Genomic DNA, 19,747 nt, shown 5'->3' on the forward strand with positions numbered 1-19,747 from the left:
ATCTAGATTTCCGGCATAAAACCTCGGGAGCTGACAATCGTCGGCTTCCTTGTTCTTCTTATTACTTTGAATAACCAGGATACAGTGCAGGATAATGCTCAGATCGCTACTAAGTGTTACAACGATTGCAAGTAGTGAGTGTTAAAGTGTGATTGTTGCTAGAAAGAAGAGTGTGAGAGTTAGAGAGCCCGAATAATGTGTCCTACGATCTGGCCATCCGAATTTATAGTTACAATAATGAACAAACTATCCTATAATTCCGGGATACCCTTGAATATTCCCCATTGACCGTTGCAGACCTATTCTTCCGGCTTCAACGTTCTTTTCCCAACAATATTGAGCGAGTCTCTAGGGGAACAAATCTTTGTGAACGTTATGATCCTGCAAGCATAACCTACAAGCAAATTGTTAGTAACTACCAGGATACTGGCTAAGTATATTACCAATATCCTGGTTTCCTGACCATAAATATTTAACATAAAATCAAGATATCATGTCAGGATATGGGCTCAGAATTTCACCCATAACAGGCGTTTTGATGAAGATACAGACATGTTCACCGTTATATGTGACAACGGAGCGCAGGAATACTAGATACTTGAAGACATCATGACCAAGCAGGGGGTTTGGTTCATGGATGAGTTACACAACGCCACATGTTTGAACACAGACATAACATAAAAATGGCGTTGATGCAGGACATGTTCAAATGGAGGCTTCAAAATCTTCAAGAACAAGAAGCCAATAAAAGTGAAAGTGATGACTTGGATGAGAGACTAGAAGAAGACTCCGAAGAAGAAGACGAAGGAAGTGATGTATACTTCTCGGACAAAGTCACTTTTGACGAGGAGTTTTATTTTTTTTTTTGTTTTCTTTTGTGTAATTTTTTTTTAATAATAAAATATTATATTTATCTCATTAGTTACAAAATGCCAAAAAATACCATTAAAGTCATTGAATACAAAACACCAAATAATAAAAACTATTGTTCCCGTGTATTTTTTCTATGTTAGTGTATTTTATCATCTTAGTCTACAAAACGCCATTAAATATAAAAACGCAAAAGAGGTTTGGTACGACAGGTTGAGTTTTACGGCCAAAAACATTTTTCCGACGATCGCGAGTAACAACGTTAGGGTTCCGTTAGTCAGGTTAACATTGGAGACCAAGATATTAATAGTTCAGACTGCTAGTGGTGATTTTTGTAGCTAGGACCAGAGACACTCAGTTAACAATAGTTCAGATTATTTAAATCCATTATTCCGTATAAAAATAAATAAAAATTAGCAGTTTCTACTTTCTAGTTTCTACTACATATATCTATATACTATATATATCACCACTACCAAACTTTGCGTCGTACAAGATGGCCTCTGATCGGTTCCCTACAAAACATCGATCCTAATTTACACTCAATGCCCATTCAATTCGTGTAATTTCATCACCAATTTAAGGTAATTTGCTTCTCAATTTCACTTATTCACAATGTTTTTAGGTTTTATTCGTTAATCATCCCGTATCGATCAATTTATCAACAATATTTTTAGGTTTTATCAGTCGTATCGTTTCTGAATCATTCCGTTTATTGTTTATGTTATCGATCGGTTACTAGTTTTGTTGTTGCATGTGCAATTAAACATTGGATGTTTTCAATTTCGTATGTGTCGTATAACTGTAACCCTAGATTTTATTTTATTTTACATTTTTTGTAATTGTTGTTTTAATTTTTGTTTGATTGTTAGTTAGTTGTTCAGGGATTAAAAGGTGGATATCTCTGTTGATAATGGTGGTTATGTCGATTAAAATATCTGATGGGAATGTGCCGAAAAGTCGAAATGAAAACGGTAACTGTTCGGTGAATGTGGCGCCTGTTCGTCCGGTTAAATGGAAGCGTAGGCATGTGTCCTGTGTTAGGGATTTTCCGCCAGGGTGTGGACCGGTTCCGATTGCTGTTGTTCCAACGGTTTCATCACCGGTTGTTGATAATCACGAAGGTACTGATGCGCCGGTTGATGTTGTTGTTCCTCGTGAAGCTGAACTGGTTTCGTCGCCGGTTGCTGATAATCGTGTAGCTAGTGATGCGCCGATCAATGTTGTTGTTGTTCCTCGTGAAGCTGGACCGGTTGTTGGTAATCATGTGGCTAGTGATGCGCCGATCGATGTTGTTGTTCCTTGTGAAGCTGAACCGGTTGTTGGTAATCATGTAGCTAGTGATGCGCCGATCGACGTTGTTGTTCCTCGTGAAGCTGAACCGGTTGTTGGTGATCATGTAGCTAGTGATGCGCCGATCGACGTTGTTGTTCCTCGTGAAGGTGAACCGGTTTCATCACCGGTTGTTGATGGTCATGTTAACAGTGAAGCTGGGAGTGGTGAAGCGGTGGGATCGAATGTGGGAAATTTGGTGAATGATGTGGTGCGGAATGGAGATGTTAAAGCGGATAATGGTGTTAGTGTTGTTCCGGAAGCTCGACGGAGGATGAAATATAAACCAAGAAAGGTTTGTGCGGTTCGGGATTTCCCTCCTTTTTGTGGACCGAACGCACCTGAACCGACAGAAGAAGACCGTAGAAGAATTAACGGAATGAAGAGTTGTGTAAACGAGTCAAACAGGGGTGTGAACGGGGACTTGGTCAAGAAAACTCGATCAGATGAATCAAATGAGGCTTCTGTAACAAAACAAGAGATGCAAATGATAGTTGAATCAAAGACATATGTTGAAAATGCGAGGTTTGAATCAAGTAAAAAGGTGCAAAACATAGGTCAAGCGTGCCAGGAGCTTGTGGTGTACACGCTTGACAAAGATATGCAGATAGTATCGTCGGCTGATGCTCGTGATGTAGATTGTGACGAGGATGCTCGAGACAACACGCCACTTTCCATAATTCAAAAGGACATGAATGTAAATAATCGAGAAGCGGGATCCAAGAGACATGTGAAAAAGAGACCGTCGGATGGTACTAAAGATTTTGTATTTATGGGAGACAAGATTAAGGTGGTCATCGGTCTGAAAGCTCCATCGCTTTGTACACGGGAAACTAAACAAAACAGTTTAACCAAAGAGGCGAAAGGTCGTACATCAATAACACCGAAAAAAATCGAAGAAAAGTTTGTTGGGGAGTCTAGCTTTACGAAGGCTGCTAATACGGGTACACTTGAAAAGGTAGAAAAAGATTTAACCAACAAGGTGAAGGGGGATGCTTCAATGACACCGAAAAAATCGATCAAGAAAAAACAAAAAAAGGCTACTGTGGCTAGTGCGCTCGCAATGGTTGTCAGGAATGAGGAAGATTCTCTCACCGATATCGAAGTAAAAGAAGGATTTCTCGATTTACAAGGAACAGATGATGTATATGTAGACGTAGACGTAGATGTAGATGTATCGTTACCTCCTTTTGGTCCCAGAAGTTCGAACAATGCGCGGAATAAAGTTCGGGAAGCTTTACAATATTTTCAATTTCTGTGTAGAAAACTCTTGCGGGCTGAAGAAGCCAAAACCAATGATGCAAACTCAAAAAAGAAACGAGTCGACCTTGAAGCAAAAGCTCAGATGGAAAAAAGAGGCAGAACGCTCGTTTTAGGTGATAAAACGTACGGGCCGGTACCGGGAGTAGAGGTCGGAGACGAGTTTCAGTACCGGGTCGAGCTTTTTTTGGTGGGTATTCACCGCCTGCTTCAGGGTGGTATAGATTATGTTAAAAAGGGTAACAAGTTTTTTGCAGTTAGTGTAGTTGCGTCTGGCGGTTACGACAATGAAGTTGATAAGCCCGATTGCTTGATGTACTCAGGTGCGGGTGGGGTCGGAAAAGATAAAAGCTACGAAAACCAAAAACTTGAGAGGGGGAATTTGGCGTTGAAAAATAACGTGGATTTGAAGTATCCGGTTCGGGTTATCCGTGGATATAAAGTCAAACCACCTGAATCATCGGATTCAAATAACAAGGTGCTAACGACCTACATATACGACGGGTTGTACACGGTGGAGTCTTGCAATCAGGTGACTGGACCCAAAGGTAACATGGTTTTCAAATTTGAACTGAAACGAGTTCCGGGTCAACCACAGCTCGCAATACGAGAAGTGATGTCGAAAAAGTATAAAAAACGAGAAGGCGTTTGTGTTAAAGATATAAGCGATGGTAAAGAAAAGTTTCCAATATGTGCGATTAACACAATTGACGATGAAAAACCACCAGCATTTACTTACATTACGAAAATCATGTATCCTGACTGGTATAAGCCGATCCCCCCTGAAGGATGCGACTGTGTGGGCCGGTGTTCTGAAAAAAAATGCCCGTGTGCGTTCAAAAACGGCGGTGAGATACCGTATAATCGTAACGGCGCGATAGTCGAACCAAAAACGTTGGTTTATGAATGTGGCCCGTTATGCAAGTGTCCACCTTCTTGTTATAATCGGGTCACCCAACACGGTATGAAAATCCATCTCGAGATTTTTAAGACGGAGTCAAGGGGGTGGGGGGTTCGGTCTTTGAGTTCGATTTCTTCCGGAAGCTTTATATGTGAATACGTCGGTGAGCTTCTGGAAGAATCGGAAGCGGAAGAACGAAAGGGTAAAGACGAGTATCTATTCGATATCGGGCAAAACTACAATGATTGTTCGCTTAACCCCGATACAAATCCTGTGAAGATTGCTAACACGGGTGATGGGTTTACTATCGATGCTGCGGATTATGGGAACATTGGTCGGTTTATAAATCATAGCTGTTCGCCAAATCTTTATGCGCAAAACGTACTCTATGACGAGGATGATAAACGGATGCCGCATATTATGCTGTTTGCTACTGAAAATATCCCGCCTTTACAGGAGTTGACGTATCATTATAATTATGCGGTCGATGAAGTTCATGATGCCGAAGGGAATGTTAAGGTGAAAAGCTGTTATTGTGGCTCTTCAGAGTGCACCGGAAGATTGTATTAGGTAAGTTTATGTTATGATAATTAAAAGTAAAATCGAGTTAAGAAAAGCTTATGTTTTGTTTTGTTTTACTTGGGCATTTTCGATTTTGGTAATAGTATTGTGGAGAAGATGCTTATGGTTGCAATCAGTTTGGTGGTCCTTATGAGATCCTAAATGACTATGTTCATGTTCTATGTTTTTTAAGGTTGTAACTAGTGAACGTGTGATCATTTAGTTATGTCGATATTCATGTTGTTTAATCATGGTTGTGATGAGGTACTAATAACCCCATTTATAAGATACGTGGATTAGAGGTGCACAAAACGGGTTTTGGGCCGTACCCGGAACCGGGTAAGGCTCAATAGGGTTTAATGGGAGCCGGGTGTTTGGAAGAACCGGGTAGGATTAGAGGTGCACAAAACGGGTTTTGGGTCGTACCCGGAACCGGGTAAGGCCCGATAGGGTTTAATCGGAACCGGGTATTTGGAAGAACCGGGTAGGAATCAAAACCGGGCATTGGACTTGTATTAGAAACCAGTGGAACCAGATCGGGTAACCCGGAACCGGGTGCAAATTGGGTAGGGGTGAAATTTGAATTCTTAAAACCGGTTACTAACGGTAATAATGTAATATAGCCGTTTGGAACCGGTTATTTACCATTCTAACCTTCTAAATTACTATTAATAGGCCTAAAATGTTTTGTTTTAACCACATCACTTCTCTAAATCTAAAACACTCTCTAAAACACAAAACGACTCAATTTTTTTTATATTTCCAAGCCTTCAACGATGGCAAGTATTAAAAATGTTATTTTGGTGCTTGAAACCAAACGAAACCCTAAGACTGGAAGGTATGGAGGAGGCAAGTCCTCAAAGGATGGGTCGCCACGTAACCGCCACGTAGGAGTGGCTTGGAGGGGATGGACCTAGGGGTGGGGATGAACCCCTTTGTGTATATATATGTATGTATGTATAGGTATATGTGAGAGAAGGAAGGAGAAGGAGGGCCGGCAAGAACGGCCGGGGGTTGCTGGTCAAGCCGGGACGGGCCGGAAGGGGCGGTGTGGGGGACCGGCACCGGGCCTAAGCCGGCCCCCATACCTTCTAGTCTAAGGTTTGGAAGCACTATGACTTGTGTCTAATGTCTAATGTCTGACAATACCAAAATGACTCCGTGTAAATATTGTTAGAAGTTCTTGAAAGCCATGACAAACTCAACTTTCAAAAAACATATGGACAATTACATTGCCGGTGAAAAAAAGTGAATTAAACTCGTAATCAGAATTGTAACTGTGTAGTTAGGGTTACATTAGGTGGGTGTTTATATAGATAATAGAACACCATACCAACCATCTAGTCCCTATACTATATTACTTTGCCTAATACTCCCTTGCAAACTAAGCGCGGGATCGATTTTGTTTGAAAAGTAAAAAAAAAAAAAAAAACATGATGGTCTTCAATTTTTTTTTTTTTTTTTGTGTGTTAAAAAAACGGATGTAGGCCAAATTATTTCTTCACCATATAAAGTCAGCCCAAGCTTTTTTTTTTTTTTTTTCCTCACAGACAATTTTAACAGGGCTTTGTTTATCCTTGTCGAACTCGTCCCCTGTGAAGACCTCTTTGTTTTGTGAGGTGTTAGTCGTGGTTGCCGCCACATCAAAACCATACCTCCCATCGCTGTTGTAGTTGTGGTGGTGGTGGTAGGGGGCGGTGTCTGCCCCCCTCCAGTGGTGTTTTCCGATGGTTGTCTTTAAAGCTCTGATACCAAGTTAAACTTGTAATTAGAATTGTATTAGAATTGTAACTGTGTAATTACGGTTACATGAGGTGGGTGTATATATAGATACGATATTGCACATCTAGTCCCTATACTATATTACTTTGTCTAATAGTGAAAAAAGAGGGGAAGTTATCTAGATATGTTAGTGTCAACCAACAATATTGTTAGTGTTTAACTTTCACTTTATGTGTTATTTATTTAAGTTTATTGTTAAATTTTAATGTTTAAGCTCAGGATGTAATGTTTAATATTTAATATTTTAATTTTTTTCATGTTTATTCTTTAATGTTGAATTTTATTAAAATAACATTAATATTAAACATAGTTAACGTTACACATAGTTTATTAATACCAAATTACTAAAACTAAAATACCAATACCAACTGTAATTGAACATCTATTATAGACTTCCAAATTTTAAGCTTGGTAAGCTATGTTCCATTAACTCGTTCATACTCGCCCTTGATACTTCGATAATTTGCTCATCGTCATTTGCGTATTCCAACTCGCCCATTCGTCGGCCGTAAATTTCATGAAATCTTTCTATTGGTTGGACCATGCTTATGATCTTCGCTTTAAGACCATTACCTGTACCGTTAGTTTGAAAACCCATTTCTTGTCAAACCTCTCCTTAACGCGAGACCAAAAACCACTCTCAAAATTACCTTAACACAAGACCAAAAACCACTCCCAAAATTATTACGTGTACCCTCCTCTCGTAAGTCTTTGGTCCTAACGTGTACTAAAGCTAGACCCAACGTGTACTCGTCATCATTCCAAGTTTGAGACATTTTCGTAAGTTGTTTGTTTTGCGGTTTATTGTGTTCATTTATCCGTTTTCGAGTTGGGTAATCAACCAATACATCAATCCCAAAGCTATTTATACTGATTTTGGATAAACAATAACCGGTTCCAACAGTCAAAAAACTGTTTTTAACGTTAGAAATCGATTTCAATTTTTTTTTTTTACCGTTGGAACCGGTTATTACCTGGTTGTGACCGGTTACCGGTTCCTCCAATCCTCCTCCTACTACCGGGTACGGTTCTGGGTCGGGTATGAAACTGATTATTTTGTGCACCTCTAACATGGATTGTTATACAATCACATACGCCAAAACAAAACAACTAATAGTGAAATTGCAGTCCAAGATGTTAATGGTGAAACACCTAATGTCTTAATTCCCAAACAAAAAGATTTTGGATTAACAAGAACACTTTAATGTTTAAACTGCCTTCCATTTTACAAATTGCGCTGCATTTAACAAAATCCGTGTCGGCAAACATTAAAATTTTCTTGGATGCCCCAAACAAGTAAAGCTACTGCCATCATATATAGATTATCGAATCACAACTGCTACACCAAAGCCGCTGAAAATGAAACCACAGCCATGGCTACCAATCGACAGCTGTCAGATTAGCTGTGCTCTTTTCAGGTCCGAAAGGACTCCTCTATCTTGGCTCCCTCTCTCATTGTAGATAACCTACAAACAACAAATATAATTATAAACTATGCAGTTAAAGCGGTAAAATATTGGATATCGGTCAAGGACTGATATTTGAGATATCGGTTATCGCGGTGGGATATCGGTAATTTCAATATCATGCAAAATTTATGTACATATAGCGATTTAACACTAACAATTAAGTATACTCTCCTACCATTAACCATAGTTGTTAATAGCGAATAGCGACAAGGGATCTATATGCTACATAGCGAATAGCGACCGCTATTTTATAAACAGCGATACAATAGAAAAAGAATTTTGAAAATTTTTATATGTATATTATATCAAAATACCTTGGTATATATGCTATTTTACATGTATATTTAACAAAAACCTATAAATCCAGCTATCTTATAGCTATATCTAATTGCTATTTACATCAAAAAAAAAAAAAAAAAAAAAAAAAAAAAAAAAAAAAACCCTAATTGTCGCTATTCACGCTATTGGTCGCTATGACCAGCGACACTTAGTCGCCTCGCTACATAGCCGCTATTGACAACTATGCCATTAACAAATTAACCTTTTGCAACTTGCAGAACATTAACAATTGTAGCAAGTAACAATCAACAATTAAGACTTAAAACACTAATAGCAACAATAAGAAGAAAGACGAATGGTAGAACTAAGAAGAAAGGTACTAATATTGAGAAAATCGGTGACATATCAGTCAAATATAGGTCCAATATCGCCAATAATATCGGTACCGATATTTGACACCGATATTTTTACATGGGGACCAATAACCGATATATCAGTGATATATATAAATATATATCACTGATATTAACTACATAGATTATAAACAAATAAGATACTAGAATTCAGTAAAGTCGCGATTTCAATCCAGTTAGTACTTGTAAATGGGTCAAATGCAGGTCATGTTTTATCACTATCACGTCAAAATAGTTGTAGTTGTAGTTAAACTAGTAGTTATATGTAAGGAACTTAAAAGATGGATAATAAATTGTTTTGCGGGTCAACCCAACCCGTACTAAGTAAAAGAATCTTTTTGACCCTCCCAGTTTGCTACACTTACCTTATCAATGATTCCATATTCAACAGCCTCACTAGGACTAAAGTATTTTGGACGCCTTATATCTTCTTCAATCTGCTCCTCTGTCTTCCCAATATGCTTTGAATAAAGTTTCACCTTTAATCATAAAAAAAGAGTTAATTACTGTTTTCATCCCTGTGGTTTGTCAAAAATCACTGTTTCAGTCCATTAGTTTAAAAATTGCGATTTCAGTCCCTGTGGTTTCACTTTCGTAACCATTTCAGTCCACCTCGTAACCGTTTCAGTCCCTGTACTTTACAGAATAATGGATTGAAATGGTTACAAAAGTGAAACCACAGGGACTGAAATGGTTACGAAAGTGAAACCACAGGGACTGAAATCACAATTTTTAAACTAATGGACTGAAATAGTGATTTTTGACAAACCACAGGGACGAAAACAGTAATTAACTCTAAAAAAAAGAAACAACAGTTAAGCAACTGATTAGTCAAATCAGTTTTTTACGTGCAGAAGAAAACGCGCATGTATGTACCAATTCGGTTTTCACATTCTTTATTTCTCTTCTCATAATCTCAACGTCAGTTGCTTGACCTTGAAACCTTGCAATTGGCTGCAAAATAATCAAGAAACATCATCAAATATCAGTAACGTTGGATAAATGGACTTTAGTTTTTTATTTATGAGTTAAATGCCATTCTAGTCCCTGTGGTTTGGGGCATTTTGCCAGTTTAGTCCAAAGGTTTGAAACGTTGCCATTATAGTCCAAATAGTTTGAAACGTTGCCATTTTAGTCCACTAGGTTAACTTCATCCCATTTTTCTGTTAACGAGAAGGGCAATTCGGTCATTTTATATGGCCGAATTGCCCTTCTAGTTAGTAGAATTACATAAAAAAAGACTGAATTGCCCTTCTAGTTAACAGAAAAAATGGATGAAGTTAACCCAGTGAACTAAAATGGCAACGTTTGAAACTATTTGGACTAAAATGGCAACGTTTCAAACCTTTGGACCAAACTGGCAAAATGACCCAAACCACAGGGACTAAAATGGCATTTAACTCTTTATTTTTTTTTTATTTGAAGTATTTTACCTGTTTTATCATGATGGTTGAAGAAGGCAGAGCCGAGCGGTTTCCCTTTGCACCAGCAGCCAATAGCAAGGCAGCCTCTCCCCATGCGTTTCCGACACAAAGCGTAAAAATAGGTGGCTTCACATACCTACAAATATTTAAAAAAATTACTGATTTTATTCCAGTTTCCTATGTCATCAAATAACCACATAAATTGGTTATAATAACTGCAAATATTATAAACAAACAATTGACAATGTAACAAACAACTGCTGTAATGGTAGTTTTAAGTGTAGTAGTGAGAAGTAATAAAACTTGCTACCTCATAACGTCGTAAATTGCAAAAGCCTCTGTTTCATAGCCCAACTTTTCACCACCCTACAAAACGTAAACACAAATAAAAAGCATGATCATGTTCGATATTTATTCATTAGTTTAAAAATTGCGATTTCAGTCCCTGTGGTTTCACTTTCGTAACCATTTCAGTCCACCTCGTAACCATTTCAGTCCCTGTACTAACAGAATAAATGGATTGAAATGGTCACGAAAGTGAAACCACAGGGACTGAAATGGTTATGAAAGTGAAACCACAAGGACTGAAATCGCAATTTTTAAACTAATGGACTGAAATAGTGATTTTTGACAAACAACAGGGACGAAAACAGTAATTAACTCAAAGAATAAAATTAATCTATTAAGCAGCTTGGAAAAAAAGCAAGTACCTTGGTTGTTCCAGTAGAGTTTACGTAAAGGTAAATTGGCTTTTTGTCATCTTCATACTGTAGGTAAAGAAATTCCGCTAGTATGAGTTCTGTGACAGACGGGACTAGAGACATACCCAAATACACAATTCTGTTTTTGTACAAATACGATGCTAAATCTGGAGGCGGTTGCTCCCAGGCACTTCCCCTCGAGAAAGGAATCACCTGCCGTAATTAGTACAACAAATGTAAATACATACGCCAATACATAATCATTAAACTATGAGTAAAGTACACAGATGGTCCCTATGGTTTACCAAAGTTTTGGATTTGGTCCCTAGGTTTTCAAAAGTACACGAATGGTCCTTGTAGTTTGCACTTTGTAACGCATTTAGTCCCCAACTTTTTCCAAATGTACATGGATGGTCCCAATGCTTTGCACTTTGTAACACATTTGGTCCCTCACTTGGACCTGTTGAAACCTTTAGATTTGTTGGCTGGGGACTAAATTCGTTACAAAGTGCAAACCACAAGGACCATCCGTGTACTTTTGAAAAGCTAGGGACCAAATCCAAAATTTTGGTAAACCACAGGGACCATCCGTGTACTTTACTCTTAAACTATAAATGGGTTCACACTTTCATGTAGTTATCACAATACCATGACAATAACACATGAGAAAGAATATGCAATCTTTAAGTTAATGTTAAGAGTATGCGAAGCACAAGAAATAGATACGTTGCACCAAACTTATTAATTATTCACTTCATGAAGAGAGATATTCTATAGTTCTATTTTCTATAAGCACAAGAAGCAACGTCAGAAAGGGCCAATTCAAGTTAGTTTATTTGCAAGTCCCTAAACCTCTTAATAAATTGAAGCAAAAGCTGCATACTAAACAAGTTAATGGCTAGCTATACCACAACCATTCCATCAAGTATTTGGACAACAATAGTAAGTTCATTCCGTTAGATACAAATCCAAAGTACTAAATTATGTTATAATACATTCAATAACTACTTTGTAAGCACGTTATTTGGGGTCAACAAAAAGCTCATACACGACGTATGGATCATATCACACTATTCACTATCACATCAGTCATTTCTCTATCAAGTCGCCTATGCAGTTAATATCGGTGATATCGGTCCCTTAGTAAAATATCGGTCAAAATATCGGTACCGATATTATCGACAATATTGACCGATATAACCGATATATCACTGAATTATTGGTGTCAAATTGCTATATATATAAATTCTGCATTATATTAAAATCACCGATATCCCACCGATATCTCACCGAGATAACCTATATTTCAAATATCGGTCCTTGACCGATATCCGATATTTTACCGCATTAACTGCATAGCAAGTCGCACCCTCAAACGAGCCGTATGGTGCGGGCAAACACCCCTCCCTACAGGTCATATAGCCATCTTAGCCCTCTCATACGGCCCATTTGACCCATATCTGCATTGTTGTACAGCCCGTTTGACTCATATCTGCTTGTTATACAGCCTGTTTGACCCATACCCGCCTTGTTATACGGCCCGTTTGACCCATATCGGTTTAACACCGCCCGACAAATATACACAGGCTTCTCAACCTTATGAGTACTAAAAGTAGCAATATATCATGTCATACTACATCTCCTATTGCTACAACCGAACCAGTAACTTGTGAAAAACACAAACTTTAATTATATCATTAAAGCAACAATTTTTACAACCTAAAATTAAAAAAATAACAAACCCCATAAATTTTAATTGCCAATAGAAGAGAAAAATACCATAGTAACACCGGCTCGTTTTCTTGAAGACGGGTTGAGGGAAGCGGGTCGGATCTTATGCCCGGAGAAGTCGCTGGAAACACTGTTGCCGATGTACGGGGAGATGAAATTGGTGGATAAGGAGGGTTTAATGGAGGAATAAGAAGATGGATATGATGATAAAGAAGCGGTTACGGGTCGGGTGTTTCTTGAATTGGGGATTGATGGTAGGCGTGTGGTGGGGAAGAAATGGGAAGCCATTGTCGCCACTTCCATTACTGGTTTAGGTACAAGAAGAAGTGGAGAAGAATATGGTAACCAAGATGAGGAGGTTTGTTTGTTTGGGGGAAGAAGCTACTTGACCCGACCCGACACCACCTACCCTTGTTTTTCGGGTCAAGTAATTGTTGAAGAAGGCCTCGTATGTGACGTGATAAATTATAGACCATAATCAACCCGACTTGTTTTTTAATTAAATTTATGTTGAAACGTAGAATAATCCGAATTCATAGCGTTGAATGAAAATGTGTTCTATTTGACTAAGAGGCTGTTTGGTAACATCAGAATGGTTAAATGCTGAATCAGTAAGAGATTTGAACCATTAAGTGCTCTGTATAATGCTTAACCGTTCAGAGGCAAATGTCTGACCAATTCAAATTATAAGTCTTAACCATTTAGACTCTGTGTAAATCTTAATCATTCAAAGGCAAATGTCTGAACCATTCAGACATCTGCTCGCGAAACAAACAGTCTGAACCATTAAGTGTTGAACCAGTAAGAGGTCTGAACCATTAAAATGCTCATTAAGAGGTAAACAAACAACCCCTAAACTTGTTTCCAAACAAATACGTTGACAGACTCAAGATTTTTTTTTTTTTCAATTTGGTCTGCTTTTAAGATTTTCCACAATCAACATTAGAATTTTCGGGTCAGTCGTCGTTAGGTTCCGGTCAGATTGGAACGATGAACATAAAAAATTAAGTTGTCTTTTCTCTTGTCTATGATCATTGCTCGTTTTTTAAAACACACAATAGAAGTAAAATGCCATTCGAAATGAAAACAAAAGAAAACTAAAAAATAATAGTTGTTCCTACGAGTTTTTATCTTTTGTTAAGGATCCATTACATGTTTTGCCGCTTACCTTAGACAAGTAACAGACCAGTGAAAAATACTTTATCCGACTTTACACTATACTTCAACCATAATCAAATATTCATTTTTTAATTACTTCGATCATAATTTAATTATTTGGTTGTATACCTTGGAGATCGCATTGAAATGTCAACCCCGTCAAAACAAACAACCTAGGGCTGTTCAAAAAGTTCGCGGCTCGGAGCTCGCTCGAAGATCGCTCGGATTTAGCTCGGAAAAAGCTCGCTCGACTTGGCTCGGTTTAAAAGTGAGCCGAGCCGGCTCGGCTCAGTTAGAAAGTGAGCCTAGCTCGGCTCGGCTCGTAACGAGCCGAGCTGGCTCGGTTCGGCTCGCTTTGTAGCTCGGCTCGGTTTAGCTCGAATTATTTTACTTATAATAAGTTTTAATTTAATATACATTATAATATATTACAAAAAAACTGATTATTATTTACATGTATATAGGTTTGTAATTTGATATTTATGGCATATTTGAAGATTGATTATCATACTAATAAACTAATATTGTATTTTATTGAAATTAAAACTTATTTTGTGTTGTTAAACTTTATTTTGGTTTGAATTGTATTAGGTTGAACTTATTTTGAATATATTCTTTTAAATTATTGAATAATATTTTAGGCTATTAAATTTTAAGAGGTATATATTAGTTTTTTTTTTATAAAATCGAGCTAAACCAAGCCGAGCCGAGCTAGCTCGGTTTAAAACCAAGCCGAGCCGAGCTAGCTCGGTTTAAAACCAAGCCGAGCCCGAGCTTAGATTTTCAGCTCGGTTTCAAATCCGAGCCGAGCCGAGCCAGCTCGGTTTATAATCGAGCCGAGCCTGAGCTTGGCCTGGCTCGGCTCAGCTCGGCTCATGAACAACCATAGGGACAACCAAGATTATGTTCTAATATGTTTATCTCTTAAATAGCCTTTTCGTATGAGCCCTACTTCGTTAACACCATTTACACTCAACAAACTTACCAAAATCCTTCATTTCCTCAGCCATTTAAATTAAGATTCTATAGGAGAGGGAATCTTGGAGACCTCATCATCATCGTACTCACTAAATTCCACCAATAGCAAAGTTAAGGTAGGGTCCGAGGAGGGTAAAATGTAGACAACGTTAACTCTACCTCGTAGAAATAGAGAGACTGCTTTCAGTGAGACCCCTCGACTCGATAGTAGTTTTGCATCAAGCCTTGAACATAAGGCACATAACACTCATCAATTAAGACAAATGCCGATTAGTGCATGTATTCCCTTGTCTTTCGGCTATCAACGCTACTACATAATGCATGATTAATCACCCCCCTCTTTTAACGTTATTTTCACGAAATTAGTAAAAACACTTTTGCCCCCCGTGCGCCCACACATATATACATTATATGTGCGTACCGCAAATGGGGCTTAGGAGAGGGAATCTTGGAGACCTGTGGTGCACTATTTGAATTTGTAAAAAGAACAAAAAACACGATATACAAGACTCGAACTCATGACCTCTTTGTTGGTAAACAAAGGAATTTCCCACTACACCAGTCTTCACTTTGATATTATGGTGTCCATCTTATTATTTTTATGGGGTCCTTCAAATTCTACTAGATTTTTTTAAAAACATTGAGGGCTGAGACAAACCACCACACTCCACTACCATTCTTTCTTTCTCTTTGTCTCTCTGTCTCTCACCCACTCTTTTCTTTTCTGATATCACCGTATCAAGCTAGTAAGGGTGTCCAGAATTCGTTTCGAATTCGAAAAATTCGAAATTCGATTCGATTATTAAGAATTCGTTTCGATTATAAGAATTCGAATTCGATTCAATCCGAGTCAAGTAAATCGAATACAAATTTATAATTTCAAATTCGATTCGAAATTCGAATAAAAAGTATACTTTTTTATTTATTATATATATATATATATATATATATATATATATCATCATCATACTCAGTAAATCCCACCAATAGCAAAGCTAAGGTAGGGTCTGAGGAGGGTAAGATGTAGACAGCCTTACCTCTACTCCGTAGGAATAGAGAGGCTGCTTCCAGTGAGACCCCCGGCTCGATAGTAGTTTTGCATCAAGCCTTTGACGTAAGGCACATAACACTCAGCAATTGAGACAACTGCCGATTAGTGCATGTACCCCCTTGTCTTTCGGTATCAGCGCCACCACATGATGCATAATTAACCATCCCCCTCTTTTAACGTTATTTTCACGAAATTAGTAAAATAACGTTAAAATTAGTGCACTTTCACTTTTGCCCCCTGAGCGCCCACACATATATACATTATAAGTGCATACCGCAAGCGGGGTGTGTGTGTGTGTGTATATATATATATAACTTTTATTGGGCTATACTATAAATTATTTTCAAAATTTATTCAAAGTATTAAAATTAGCCATTACCAAACCCACTACATGAGCATAACTAAAACCTAAGTAATAAATCTATCAATTGATTTTTAACCCTAAAAATATAAACTTGTAATTGAAGAGTGGTTAGTCCCGACTTCTTGTTTTGAATTTAATTCTTATGGTACTTTATTTGGAACTTTTTAATGTGATATCGTGCTTTATGGTTGCTTTAAAATTTATGTTTCATCTTAATAGTTTTTTACATGTTTTAAAAGAATTCGAATCAAATCGAATTTGTTCGAAATCGAATATTTAATCGAATACGAATTGGGTTTTTTTATTCGAATACGAATTCGAATCGAATTCGGTATGTTTTAATCGAATTCGAATTCAAGGGAAAATAAAAATTATTCGAATAATTCGAAAATTCGATATTCGATTTGATGAACACCCCTACAAGCTAGCACCCACCATTTTGAGTTTGCACATGGTTTTTACTTAAAAAAAGATTGCCTATAAACCAATGTTTTAAAATCCAGGTTTTTATACCGTATCAGATTGGGCTCAGAAACGGTTTAACCAGGTGTATCGGGTGGTCCAGCCGAACCGGGTGTATCAGATGGTTAAAACGTTTCTATCAGACGGTTTAACCGGTACTACCAGCTGGTTTAAACCGGTTTTTAAAACATTGCTAGAAACTATGGATACAATTGAGTGGAATCTAGAACTCTAGGGGTTTGTTTGGTATGGGGTAATGGAATGGACGAAGGAATGGAATGGACGAGGTAATGGAATGGACGAGTGAATGCAATAGATCATTACCATTCCATGTCTTGTTTGATTACCATGTGTGAATGGAATGAGTTATTATCGTGTATTGTTCGGTAGGCAAGAAAAGCGGAGACAAATCAGCGGAGCCGGTGAGTGGTGGTGATGGTGATGGTGGTGGTCGGTGGTAGTGATTGTGGGTGGTTATAGGTGGCGGTGGTGGGTGTCGGCGGCGGCGATGGATGGTGGTGGTGGCGGCGAGTGGCGGTGCGGCGGCGACGACGAGTGGTGGTGGTGGCAAGGTGGTCGTTGGTGGTGGGTGGCAGCAGAGGTGGCGGTTGGTGGTGGCGGTGGTGATGGCGTTGACGATGGTGGTGGGCGGCGGCGGCGGTGGCTGTCGGGGTGAGGTGATAGCGGGTGGCGGCGATGGAGTCGGTGGTGGTGGTGGGTTGTGGCGAAGGTGGTGGGTTGTGGTATTGTTGATGAATGGTGCAAGAGAAGATGAAATGAAAAAAAAAAACATGGGGGTGGAAGGAATGATTTTGAGGGAATGAAATGCATTTTGGAATGGGTGATTCCATTCCATTGACCAACCAAACACCATTTTTTTCATTCCTCGTAATCATGTATTCCATTCCATCTCTCATTCCTGTATACCAAATACTACCTAGAAGTCTAGAACACATTAATTGCCTCAAACTCGTCCTCACCTAATTAAGTACCCTGCTTCAATAAGGTAGATACTTTTGTTAAAAAATAACGTTTTCTAAAAGTTATAGATACTATCAAAAAATTGAAAAGGGAACTTGACAAGTATATTTGTAAACAAAATATGTTTATCTATAAACAATATTGTATTCCATTCAAAATTCATGGATTAGCATCTTATTAAAAAAATATTCGGTTTGGTTAAACATCAAATTCAAATATTCAAAACACGAAACCAAATATGTTATTTAAATATAGTTAATATTCTGTATAGGTAAAGGTACACATTTTTATAGATCTCGGTCGATGAAAATCCTTTTGGGCATTTGGGTTTAATCTTTTAGTTGTTGTAGCGAGTGCCCGAAACATAACGAACCAATGTTATTGTTTCGTTTATGTAACGGCCCACAACACGCTTACGTAGTTAAACGTTTTAACATCTATTTTCGTTTGATTTAACGGTTCTGCCGAACATGCAGGTCCTAAAAACTCGTTCATATTAAAACACAACTTTATTTTAGAGTAGGGACAAAGCCCTTCAACTAAAGGTTAATTACCAAAATGCAATTTGGTCAATGGTCAATGTAAAAGAAAAAGATTTGGTCATTAGTTGATAGAATTTGTCCATTTGTCTACTCACCAAAACATCTAGAATATTGGCCTAACACCATGCGTAGGCGTAGTGGGGCGTGTTTTTTCAAAATTTAGCCCCAATAACGCTCAATATTGCCCCTCGACCGCCCCATGGGCGTGATTTTGCAATAAAAGCCCCTCTAGCGTGATTTAAAACACGCCTTGCCCCCCATTTCCTTGTCCAATCACCTTCCATCTCCCTTTTTATTATCCAATAAGATTTTTTGAGGGTTTTTGTTTTATTTACATCTCATTTAACATAATGTCTCACATCCCCATTACACCCATTTTGTAAAAACGCCCAATAATGCCCCATTGCTTACTGTGCTGCCACATGACGCAAAACGCCCTAGGATGGGGCATTATTCACTCCAACGACTACGCATGGTCTAATGTCCCCTCTTCATTTCTAATAATTCCATTTCGTTTTACTTTTCTTTTTTCAAGCTATTTTTTTTAATTGCAATCAAGCATTTTATATTATATATTTTCAAATAACAACACAAAACACAAAATTTTTGTAGACGTACAATATTGTTGTTTTTACTATTTTTTTTTAAGTTTTATGTTTTATGTTTTTGTTTTTTTTAAGTTTAGTCGCCCCCTTATATTTTTAATAACTTGACTTTGTTAATTATATCAATTGCCAGTATTCTATATGTAAAATCATACTAGTTACTTCAGCTTCTATTTATTTGGCTAATCATTTCAGAAAAACACTCGCTCTCAGTCACCAATGAAGCTATTCAACATGACCTTAGTTTTGATGATCTTGTTAAGGATATTCTTCCTTTTAGTTACACAAGGATCTCTGGTTAATGACTCCATCTCCTATAATAATATCGCCTTAAATTCCACATTAACTCCACACAAAAACCCTTCATGGTTCTCGCCTTCAGGCCTTTTTTTAATATATCAGTTATAATTTATTGTAATTATATCTATGTGGTGTGGTCATGACCCAAATGACGACCACCACCCTCTACGTTAGCGTCATGTCACCCCACCCTCATCCACCAACCTAATCCATCACCTTATATGGTGTGGACCATGACGTCCACTAGGCCACTATCATCCACCATCATCCTTCACCAATCAAAATCCCCTAATAAATCGAAAGAGGGTCATGGTTGTCATGGATTAAACCATGCGAACCACCATCGTTTGGGAAAGGGACGGTGTACCACGAGAATCACGTTCCGCATGGCAATCTATAATCCAATCCACCACCTCCATACCATAGCCTAACTAGAATATATGATTTGATTAGGTTTCATTTATATATATTCTTACTGTATCCCTGTATAGTTAAATAATAACACATATTACCATAGCCTAATCATCCCTCCTTAACGACTATTTGTTTCCTTTTCTTCCCCCACTCATCCTTCACTCGGGGA

General features: G+C 38.0%; 2 protein-coding genes across 4 annotated transcripts; one reads left to right on the forward strand and one right to left on the reverse strand.

The window, feature by feature from the left end:
* Positions 1-1,314: 1,314 nt before the first annotated feature.
* On the forward strand, positions 1,315-5,172 carry LOC110930748 (histone-lysine N-methyltransferase, H3 lysine-9 specific SUVH3-like). 3 transcript variants are annotated; one of them, XM_022174115.2, is made up of 2 exons: positions 1,315-1,454; positions 1,743-5,172. In XM_022174115.2, exon 2 carries the CDS (start codon positions 1,784-1,786, stop codon positions 4,931-4,933), a length of 3,150 nt encoding a protein of 1,049 aa, XP_022029807.2. In that variant the 5' UTR covers positions 1,315-1,454; positions 1,743-1,783; the 3' UTR covers positions 4,934-5,172. The 3 variants fall into 3 exon arrangements, with proteins under 3 accessions (XP_022029807.2, XP_035843640.1, XP_035843641.1); XM_035987747.1 differs by having other exon boundaries at positions 1,332-1,454; positions 1,747-5,172; XM_035987748.1 differs by having other exon boundaries at positions 1,333-1,454; positions 1,755-5,172.
* Positions 5,173-7,843: 2,671 nt separating this feature from the next.
* Positions 7,844-13,116, reverse strand: LOC110930747 (ATP-dependent Clp protease proteolytic subunit-related protein 4, chloroplastic). Its single transcript, XM_022174114.2, has 7 exons — positions 12,772-13,116; positions 11,002-11,205; positions 10,602-10,657; positions 10,301-10,427; positions 9,744-9,821; positions 9,233-9,346; positions 7,844-8,172 (listed from the first exon to the last, which is right to left on the reverse strand). Exons 1-7 carry the CDS (start codon positions 13,024-13,026, stop codon positions 8,101-8,103), a joined length of 906 nt encoding a protein of 301 aa, XP_022029806.1. The 5' UTR covers positions 13,027-13,116; the 3' UTR covers positions 7,844-8,100.
* Positions 13,117-19,747: the final 6,631 nt, after the last annotated feature.

This window comes from Helianthus annuus, chromosome 3, assembly GCF_002127325.2.
Source record: "Helianthus annuus cultivar XRQ/B chromosome 3, HanXRQr2.0-SUNRISE, whole genome shotgun sequence".
Taxonomy (NCBI): Eukaryota; Viridiplantae; Streptophyta; class Magnoliopsida; order Asterales; family Asteraceae; genus Helianthus; species Helianthus annuus.